The sequence below is a fragment of the Mercenaria mercenaria genome, chromosome 16, assembly GCF_021730395.1.
Source record: "Mercenaria mercenaria strain notata chromosome 16, MADL_Memer_1, whole genome shotgun sequence".
Classification (NCBI taxonomy): Eukaryota; Metazoa; Mollusca; class Bivalvia; order Venerida; family Veneridae; genus Mercenaria; species Mercenaria mercenaria.
Genome location: NC_069376.1, coordinates 24,656,479 through 24,668,047, shown reverse-complemented (window position 1 = coordinate 24,668,047; position 11,569 = coordinate 24,656,479). Strand labels below are relative to the sequence as shown.

At 33.9% G+C, this 11,569-nt stretch overlaps 1 protein-coding gene across 2 annotated transcripts in view; it reads left to right on the top strand.

The window, feature by feature from the left end:
• Nucleotides 1-3,552: 3,552 nt before the first annotated feature.
• LOC123540147 (WASH complex subunit 2-like) overlaps nt 3,553-11,569 on the top strand; it is a 48,070-nt gene continuing 40,053 nt past the window's right edge. For both annotated transcript variants that reach the window (XM_053526406.1, XM_053526405.1), the window contains exons 1-4: nt 3,553-3,629; nt 10,170-10,253; nt 10,668-10,760; nt 11,075-11,146. In XM_053526406.1, coding sequence (XP_053382381.1) covers nt 3,564-3,629; nt 10,170-10,253; nt 10,668-10,760; nt 11,075-11,146 — 315 coding nt within the window. In that variant the 5' untranslated portion in view covers nt 3,553-3,563. The remainder of the gene's footprint in view (nt 3,630-10,169; nt 10,254-10,667; nt 10,761-11,074; nt 11,147-11,569) is intronic.

Below are 11,569 nucleotides of genomic sequence, written 5' to 3'. Positions count from 1 at the left end.
GATTTGATAAATACATTTTGTGATAGCTTTTTTTCATTCTTTGTAGTCATAAAAAATATTATGGCCATATTCATTTGATTACTCAGGAATTCCTAAAGGCCTAGATCCACTACAATATAGGCATACAGACACTAAAAAGAAAAATGGCGCCAAAATAAATGGTAGTCGCATAATGGCGGATACAAATAGTCTCAGATTTTTTTTTGCTCTGTAGAGCTATTTTCCTTATTTTCTTTGCATTTTTTTTGCTAAAATCACATGACAGATCTATGCTTGACATGTAGGTAGCACTTTCATAATGAAATAACAACATTACAAAATTTTTCATGGAAACGTAGATCATACACCACCAGTATAATTTGGGGTCTCATTTTTAGCTGATTTTGCAGTTTGTGTGTTTGACTGAAATTATTTTTCTTGCATCAAATATTACCCCCACTTTTCTTTTGATTTTTATTTAGTACTGACAATATTCTTCAAGAAAATGTAGGTTACAGAAATTTAAAATGGGTCCTGATGTGTGCTGCGGTCATTGGAATTAGGTCAATTTTATATAGAATAAAGAACAACAACTATTTAGTGTGTTATAACCAATAAGATGACATTGGTAAAAATTGAAATCTGGCCAGATGATGTTGGAAATGGGCTACTTTGATTAGAATTTGACAGAAAATGACAAATTTATTGCAATTTCGTTGAAAATGAGGATAAAACCCAAAAATATCACATTTTCACTGTTTTGAGTGTATTTTTTTCAAAAACTGCATATTTATACCCTACTGATTGCAATTTTCTGGCCATCAGAGGTATAAGTGAACATATTTAACAGTTTAAATGTGTAATTTGCATGTACATCAGAGCAGAAATTGTCAAAACAAGGCTGCATTTAGGGTAACTGCTTCAAAATTATGTCGCGACAGCTATTTTTGACAAAATCTGACGCTTTGTCTTATGGTACTGAAAATGCCGTAAAAACTTGGAAACTGTTGATATCAAGCTAAAACCTTGTATTCTTTCATGCAACAAAAATGATGACCCTGGATCGATCAACTAAGTAATATAAGCTACATGTTTCAAATGTCAAAGTGATGCTTTTTAGAATTTTTCTGGAAGATTTTCCGATGTACAATCAAGTAACCCCTGGGGCCAATTTTACCCCGGGGGTCATGATTTGAACAAAGTTTGTAGAAGCCTACTAGGCAATGTTACATATCAAATATCAAAGATCTAGGCCTTCTGGTTTATTTTTAGAAAATTTATGAAGATTTCCTATGTACAATCATGTAACCCCTGGGACTGGGTCAATTTGATCCTGTGGGGGTCAAGATTTCAACAAATTTTGTAGAGGTCCACTAGGCAATGCTACATGTCAAATATCTAAGCTCTAGGCCTTCTGGTTTATTTAAAAAAAAAATGAAGATTTTTCTATATACAATCAAGTAACCCCATGGGGCGGGGTCAGTTTGACCCCGGGGTCATGATTTGAACAAATTTCGTAGATGTCTACTAGGCAATGCTACATGTCAAATATCTATGTTCTAGGTCTTCTGGTTTATTTTTAGAAATTTTTTGAAGATTTTTCTATGTAAAATCAAGTGACCCCTGTTACGGAGTCAATTTTGACACAGGGGGGTCATGATTTGAACAAATTTTGTAGAGGTTCACTAGGCAATGCTACATGTTTAATACAGAAGCTCTAGGCCTTCTGGTTTATTTTAAGAATTTTTTTGAAGATTTTCCTATGTAAAATCAAGTGACTCCTGGGGCAGGGTCATTTTTGATCCCGGGGTCATAATTTGAACAAATTTTGTAGAGGTCCTCTAGGCAATGCTACATCTCAAATATCTAAGCTCTAGGCCTTCTGGTTTATTTTTTAAAATATTTTGAAGATTTTCCTATAGAAATTTATGTAAAATCAAGTGACCCCTGGGGCGGGGTCAATTTTGACCCCGGGATCATGATTTGAACAACTTTAGTAGAGGTCCACTAGTCAATGCTACCTGTCAAATATCTAAGCTCTAGGCCTTCTGGTTTTTGAGATGAAGATTTTTTAAGATTTCCTATGTAAAATCAAGTGACCCCTGGGGCGGGGTAAATTTTGACCCCGGAGTCATAATTTGAACAAACTTGGTAGAGGTCCACTTGGAAATGCTTCACACCAAATATCTAAGCTCTAGGGCTTCTTCTTTTTGAGAAAACGATTTTTAAAGATTTTCCTTTCGGTTGCCATGGCAACCAGAGTTCTGCAAGGAATTCAATTCTTTGAAAAATTTTGAAAGGGGGCCACCCAAGGATCATTCCTGTGAAGTTTGGTGTAATTCTGCCTAGTGGTTTTCAAGAAGAAGATTTTTTTTAGAAATTGTTGACGCACGACGCACTACGCACGACGAACATCAAGCGGTCACAATAGCTCAGCTAAAAAGTACAAAAAAAAAAAAATTTAGAGACATCCGCAGATGTGTTCATATGGCGATGCACATGGAACCTTCAATGCTACACTAGTGTGAAATTCCATGAAAAGCGGCGTATAGTCCCCAGTCAAAATAATGGGTTTGCCCTAAACGAGAAAACAATGAGCAGAACTAAACAAACTGGAATTTAGAAATGGGATCTGAGGTTATGGAGCCTGCATATCACAGGAACTGCCAAAAGACAAAATTAAAAAGCAGGCGCCATATCCAAGGGGTGATTATACAATACCCAAAGCTATAAAAGCAGGAGTATTGGAACCACCCAGGCCTAAATGCTCGTGTTCAAAAACTAAACAGTACCAATAACACGACATAAAATTCGTGCTGAACGATCTGAGAAGATCGAAATATAACAGCCCTGATTGGATGTACGGGGAGATTTTTAACACTGAAATGCACATTTGGTTTTCAAATTTAGACAAATGTTATTAACAATATTTTGCAACTAGACTGCAAGCTTTAGATGAATGAAAGTCACATTTTTCTGAAATACCACAATTCTCCAGACAGAATTTGAAAAAAAATAAAAATAAAAAACTTGCTTATTTCCTAAAGTAAGTTTCTCGTTATTTCATTATTGTGAAAATAATTTTTATTATTTTATTATTGTGTTTGATCAACAAATATTTTTCTTTATATAGAATTGCCAAAAAATAAGTATAACTTTAAAAGTTATCAATATTTATCAAATAAATTACACTGTTTCCCCTTCTCACTAACTGATACATTTGTAAGGTAGACTGGCTCTCCAATAAACAATGACCATTGATTATTGGAACCATATTGTGATAGTCACTAGCCCCCAACTGTACTGGTGAAGACAGAAATCCCTTGGCCCACTGTCCAGATCTAGGCCTTTAACTGTGTTAACGCAAGTGAAGCCAACACAAACGTATTTTTTCACATAGGTGGTCTTTAGCATATTTACACTTCTTCTCTCATAAGTGTTGAGATGCGTTCACCTATGTTTGATATAGAAACGCCGGCCTTTCTAATCTTCAGTACTTTGATCTTACGGTGATCCGACAACGATAAATTTATTTAGCAGGTTTTGATTTTTAACCATAAGTCATGTGACAATTTGAAGACAAAATGGCGGACGTACCACCACCACCTCCCACGGAGGGAACAGAAACAAATCAGCCAGCCCAAACGCAGGTAATATTTAGTGCAGTAGTAAATTGGGAAGAAAGTGCCGTTTTAATAAACCTCCAATTTTTTTATATGATTCTTCATAAGGTGCCACAAACGGTAGGCGTTTATCGACTATTCTGACAGGGAATTAGACAAGCTTACTGCCGCTGAGTGGCTGCTTTTTAATTTATGACTTTTGCAGCCACCGCATCTATGGCACGCTATTTGTCAAATAATTACGCAAACCCAGGTTCACTGTCGAAAAACTAAGATTAATTATTATTATTATAATAACAGATTTATATAGCGCCCTTTTCATGATACACCAACTTCTTGTCAATTCGACCCTTCCTGTGGTTTCGATCCCTTAGCATTTCCCGATATAACGCAAGAGACGCATCTGACATCAGCCAAGTACCGATTACGTTTGATACGTTGAAGATTCACCAAAGCGTAAAACGTGAATTTATCACTCAAAAAGCAGATAAATCATCAAACAAATGGTTGCCACAGTATATATTCGACCTTAATATCACCTAAATTCCCGATTATTTGCAATTAAATCATTGTAGATTCCATTTAATTTTTCGCTAAACTTTCTTCCGCGTAACCGGACTCTTGCAGGTGTGTACTGATTTTTCAGCCGATAGTTCCAAAAACCCCGTATTTTACTGTCAAATTCATACTTACTGGTCCGACATTTTTAATGCAAAATGAGGCGAGCGGCCGACGATTTCGCGAGTTGTTGGGTCATGCAATTGTCCGCGCACCTGCTCTTTTGACACTAAATTTCTTGATTTTGCTTTGAATCTTAATTAAAAATTCTTATTTAATAAATATACATTTTATTGCATAATGCCAGTATTTTTGATTTTTCAACCAACTAATTGGTGTCTTATAGAGGGTCAAACGAAATATAGCTGCGGCACCTAAAACTGATTTCTTCGTCCAAAAACTAATAATTCCAGTTGACATGACTGTGTTTTTAAAAAGTTACACTATCCAGTTTGTACATCATTATTTTACAATTTTATATACAAGTGGCTTCAGGGTGGAATGAAGAAAGTGAACTGTGCTGTAAATACTAATTTTCCGCATTAAACAAGACTTTCTACACATATGCATTCAGAGGGTGCGAATTAACAAGAAAGCTTTTTAGTGATCCAGACCGATGACATGATTGGTTTTATGTATGCATAATTCACATGTTTTATATTTCTTTGTGTTTTAATCTATTTATGTCTTTAGAGGAATGCCCAAAATATACTTTGACCTAATTACGACCCTCGTACATGTCTGTGTGAACCCTTTACTCTATACAGAAACAATAGTATTGATTATTGATACCCAAAACACTCAGTTGCATTATCTGTACACTATCTCCATACAGGTTACTGGAGAAAAATGCAAAATTTATACCTGTGTTACTCAGATCAAAATTAGTCTATGAATACTTGTTTCAACCATTTAGTGTCCAACATAATTTATGTTTAGAATTAAATTTCCTTTCTGATGGTATATTTTTCATAATTTTGTGATAAATATTTTTCACAATAGAAAGCTACAAACCTAAGACCTTAGAATATTATTATAATTTAGCTGTTTTATGCATGTGATACAGCAGAAAAGAAATATTTTTACTGTTACAAATGCACAATTTTATTAATTGAAGGTAAATGAAAGACTAGAAAGATCTATATTAAGTGATTTTCAAAATAAGCAAACCCATCATTAAAAGCTACACCCCTACCAGAACAGAACAGAACAGAACATACCTTTATTACCTCGGAACTTGTACATAACAGTTATTTGAGTATACAAAGCAAAAATAATATTCAATTCAATTCAACATGACATGGTGATATAAGCATGTACGAAGTCAAATAGCATGTATAATTTTATCATGGTTGTTGTTTTGTATATCATTCAGAAAGATGATTAAATTACAAAACATATATGTATATATATAAAGCTAGAGTGAGTGGACCAACAGAAAAAGAAAAAAGAAAGGGATGGGGAAATGTTACTACAATTATCCCGCAATCACGGTAATATTTGAAATTACCTATACTGTGACCGAATTATAATTTCCGAAAAAGACTATATAGTACTTAAAATTCTATTGAAATAGACTATAGGTTTTGACCCTGACGTGTAACTGTGTCAACATGTGCGCTTCGGTTGGCATAATTGTCATGAGTAGTGTGTGCTTCATGGATATATTTTTTTTTTTTTTTTTTCTCCCATTCTTATTCTCTTGATATTATCTGAAGGAATATTCACAGCAGGTGAGTTTGTTATTCCCTATCATTAAACAATAAAGCATTTCCAATATGGGACTAGGAATTTGAATCTAGGAGGAAGAGAGAAAAAAAAAAACACTCCAAATAACAAGCAGGTGTAAACTTGATTACTCATGGTAGAGACTAGAACAGCTACTTACTCAAAAAGTAAAATTAAATAAATCTAATATAAAGTTTAACATAAAATCAATATTTGCCTATTGACATCAATAATTAAAATAAATAGGAAAGAATAGATGAGTTATGAGTGATATACAGTGCATATAATCATGTATAGATCTATACATAATATATAAAATTGTTTGATATAATTAGTATCTTATTTTGACCTGTGTCAATAATATTTTTAAAAATTTACAAAGTTTTGATAACTGGTAATTGGAATTTGTTGTCAAAATTTCTTTGTATTTAAGAACATTTGGCCTAGTATAATAGTATTTTTTCAAATAATTTTTTCTATCTTCTGAGAAATTCATCCCCAAACTTACAGAACTTCATAGATCATAAAATTAATTAATTACATAATGTTTTGATAAGAAGCACGGATCAAAGACACTTTCTATAAAATTTGTTGATCCACATCATAACTAATGATGCAACTAATGATGCAAACAACACCCTAATTGCTTTGTTTTGACAGCTGTGCACAATAAACACACTTCCAAGGGGCCCAGGTCAATTGCATAAATTCCATAATGTTGACAAGTGATCTATGGATTTTAATGGTTGTTATGGTAACCACACCTTTTATTACACCAATCTTATGTCTCACTTTTACATAATTTGCCATAGTTGAATGATAGAATGCAAATAATAATTTGTTTTTGGGTCACCTATGTACTTTTCCATCCATCAATAGCTGTCGTAATATATATAAAGTCTGTGATTTTCAGAAAATGCCACCTGAATTAAAAGTGATAATTATCAATAAATTACAATTATAACCACAAGTTTTTCTGAAACTGATCTTTTGTTAACAGTTTAAACTTCACAATTATGCTTTTGTGGGCTTCATTGCCAATTCATTTTATTGGTATTTTGCATTTAAACTATCAGTGTAGTAGAATGCATTAAAAGGAGTATCTATGGAGTAATGCATAGATGCGTTAAAAGGAGTATCTATGGAGTAATGCATAGATGCGTTAAAAGGAGTATCTATGGAGTAAAGGGTTAATGCGCGGAAGGAAGTGTAAAGGAGATTGAAACTACAGCATAACAGGCTAAACACTTTCAAAGGTGCTTTACATATAGCAAACGCAGCCACACAGGGCGCGAAATTCATCCTCTGCTAATACAGACACAGATAGATCTGACCAGAGGGACAGAGTGAGATAAAGCCGACAGAACAGACAGAGAGAACGTTTTAGATACAGACGTGTCCGGCTAACTTAGCCTTGCTCTTTGCGAAAAGACAGTCTGGTTCTTTAACGTGCCCGGTGTATAGTACAGATACACCCGAAGCCGTCTTTCCTGGGAAGAACCAGTACAGGCCTCTAGTTAGGTGGGAGACACTCAAGAGTGTCTCAGAAATTTCCAGTGCCTGGACCGAGATTCGAACCCCGGACCTCTGGATTGACAGTCAAGCGTGTTACACTAGACCACCGGCCCACCTATTAATGATCGATAAACCAGGTTTTTCGAACGTAAAACCAGGTTTTTCGAACGTAAAACCAGGTTTTTCGAATACTAACCTATATTTTCAAGCGAAAACATAGGATAATGCTGTAAACTATAGTTCACACTCGCAAACATAAGTTCGTGCTTGTAAACCCAAGTTCACAGTTGTAAACATAGGTTCACGTTCATTTATTGATTTATGAACGTGAATTCAATTGGTGTTTACGGGCGTAAACATATGATAACGACTGTAAGCATAGGATAACGACCAAAATTTGTAGTTCAACTGTTCAGTCGAGAAACCGAGTTTATCAAATGTAAACCATGGTTTATGGTCGATATATTAGGATTATAAAATCAACAATGAATTTCGGGCATGAACTTAAGTTTATGGCCATGAACCTATGCTTACGGATGTGAACCTATGTTTACAAATGTGAACCTATGTTTACAAATGTGAACCTATGTTTACGAAACTGAACTTGGGTATACTAGTGTGAACCTAGGTTTACGTTCAATAAACTAGGTTTTTCAAACAAAACTATAATTTTCGGTCGTAAACATAAGTTCACATTCATAAACTATGGTTCATGCTGGTGAACCAAGGTTCACACCCATAAACATAGGTTCTTGCTCAATTGAAAAACCTAGTTTATCAGACGTAAGCATGGGTTCAAGAGTGTGAACTAAGGTTTACACCCGTTATCCTATGTTTTCGCTCAAAAATATAAGTTAGTGCTCGATAATCCTAGTTTTTCGACCAAGAGCAAAATAATTGGATAACTGGTTTGCTGTGAACCATATTTTAGGGATATGAACCTATCTTTATGAGCGAGAACCTTATAATGTTTACGAGCGTGAACCACAGCTAACAAACGTGAACCTAGGTTGAAGTTCGATAAACTAGGTTTCTCGAACAAAACTATGATTTTTGGTCATTATCCTATGTTTACGAGCGTGAAGCTATGTTTACAGTCATAATCCAAGTTTATGGTTGTTAACATAGGTTCACATTCGTAAATTATGGTTTACACTCATGAACCCAAGGTTACACCCGTAAATAAAGGTTCACGTTTTTGAACTTTTGATAATGACCGAAATTCATAGTTCAATCGAGAAACCTAGTTTATGGAACGTAAACCTGGGTTCACGAGCGTAAAATATGGTTTACGACCGTTATCTTATGTTTTCACTCGAAAATATAGGTTAGTATTCGAAAAACCTGGTTTTACGTTCAAAACACCTAGTTTATCGATCGTTAATCCTAGTTTTTCAAGGGTGAACTTGGGTTAGCGTAATTATTGGACAATTGGTGTGCCATAGGCGTGTAGGCACAGTATCGTTTATCGTGTACAGTACATACATAAGTTTAAATCACCAGAAACTTTGTAATTTTGGAAAATATTTGATAATTTTAACATAGGAAGTGGCTAAACTTACTGAACACTTTCTTTAATATTTAAGACATGGATTGTGCTCATGAAAAAAAGTTTCAGTTATATTCTACATATTTATTGTAAATATTTTATTTATAAATAGCTTTTACTCTGGTTAAATTTGGAGGTTTGTTGAATATAAAAGTTTACAGTGTTTTTCATCGTCTTAGATGCTTTGTAAATGACAGAAAACAGAATTATTTATATAATAATTTAATCCTGAGAAAAACATGATCACAAATTTGATAAATTATTGATAGTTATTAGCACTTCGTATGCCGTAATCAGAAATATTTTATTGGTTTTGTTATTTTAACATGGATTTTGCTCATAAATTGTTGAATTCATTTTACTACCGGTACTTGAGTAGAGAGCTATTTATAAATAAATTTTAATATTTCCTGGATTAAAGAGTTATAAATACTTCTGAAATATTTGCGACTGAAAAGTAAAGAAATCAGTGGAATGACTTCAGTGCAATGTAATACAAAACTGCCGTACGGATAAACACCTGCAGGCTATTTCAGTATTCGTACGTGAGAGCTGTACGAATAGCCTGTGCTTCCCTGCTAAAAAATCTGTGATGTGTAAAAAATATATTGACAGCCTTTAGTAATCTGTATTCTTTTGTGGTCATATTAACAACAGCATTCCCATTCACACTAAAAACTGCATAAATTTCTATATCCCCACCTCTCTAAATCTGCTTCAGGGAGAAAAAACTCCTCACAAAAAAGCTGTAGCCCTTCTGTGCATAGGTAAAACAAATCACTGATAAAAAACAGGCTGAATGAAAGTGTTACTTCTCATAATTTTTATTGCTTCATAATTTTGTTTTAATTGGAACATTTTTTAAAAATTTATATGGTTTGTACCCAACTTCATTATCCTGTACCCATATTTACTGAAGTATGTGAGTACATATATGTACCTGCATTTAAAAGGATCTGCAGGATTGCTCTAACAATGAGCAATTTTGTTTAAAACTGTGTAGAGATTTAAAAGACCTGTCCAAAAGTGTATAGGTTTAGATACATTCTTAATATAAGCAAAAAAATACAAACACTTGAAGATTTTAGTGACTTTAATATTCATAAAAGACTATAGGTCACCTTAAACCAGTTACTTAAATGTTCATGTTCAAGAAAGATTTTTTAAAATAGTCTAAATACTGTTAGGTTTTTTAAACAAACTTTCTGAACTTTCAGGCTGATAGATCCTGGGAAAGAGCATGGAGTCTTGATGAAATGAGAAAAGGGGCCAGTAACTGGTCCCTTGCAGGAGATGCTGGGGTAATTATACAAACTTTTATACTTTTAAGTCGTAAAATATAGTTCTGTCAAACATAGTTATTGCAATTATAATCAGTTACATACTACTGTCAGTTTTAGTGAGAATAAATTAAATATAAAAAGACATTAGCTGGTAACTTGATAAACATGAATAACGGTGATGTTTACTTGCTCATCATTCCTAAAATAGTTTTTGAGATATTCAAACCAGAAAAAAAAAATCATGCTACCCTTTTTGACTGATATTTTTGAAGCATCAATGTATTGAAAGTCATGATTGAATCCAATTTTTCACTGTAGAAGTATATTCAAGTCATTTGTCCTAAGGCTTACAACAGCATTTATATATAATTGTTGTTTTTATTCACTCAAATTTAAGTGATTTGAATAAGAAAATGTTTTCTCCCATTACAGCTGCTGTTGTACCTGCAGGAGTTCTCCCAGAAGTTGATCTCAAGGACACACGAGATAGAGAAAGAAGTGGAAAGCCTTGTACACGATTCCAAGGTACTTTCTCGATAGTTTTTTTAAAAAAATCTACATGTTCACACCCTACAGATGTAAAATTTCCAAAGTTCTCTTAAATCCTTTGAAATGTGAAATGATTAACATGTAGAGTGTAGAGAACAGTTTAAGATTGAAATGAAAAACAAACAAATTTTCTTTTTATTTCATGTTTTGACTATTTACAAATTTTGTAATATCTTGCAGGAGTGGGGTGCTTTTTATCCATATTTTATACCTAACAGAATTGTCTGTGCATAAGACATATCATCATATGTCTTCATTAATTCTGTATTGACATGTTTTTGATATTTCAGATGGCAGGGGTGCGGGTGAATAATGTATTCAATGACTTTATGATGTTAGCAAACACACAGTTTGTAGAAAATGTGAGTAGTATTACACAATTAATATGTATTGTCTCAAATACTCCTACTGTTAATATGCATTATAAATAAACTGGTCAAATGAAATATACAGTAGCCAGTTCCAGTTATTTGAGATATAACAATGTTTTGTTTATCTGCAATGCTGATTTGGAATTTCTAGTAGAATCTGTGCTGTTTATGGAGTATGAATTACATGCAAGTGCTATATAATGTTGTCTCTATTGAGCAGAGTTTTTTATGCCCCCACTTCTGGGGGGGGCATATAGATTTGCCCTTGTCCGTCCGTCCATCTTCCGTCTGTCCGTCCGTCCTTCCGAGAATGTTGTGTCGCGCATAGCTCCAAAAGTATTTGACGTAGAGTCACAAAACTTTACAGGAATGTTGGTCAGCATGTGTAGTTATGCACCTGGGGTTTTGCGTCCG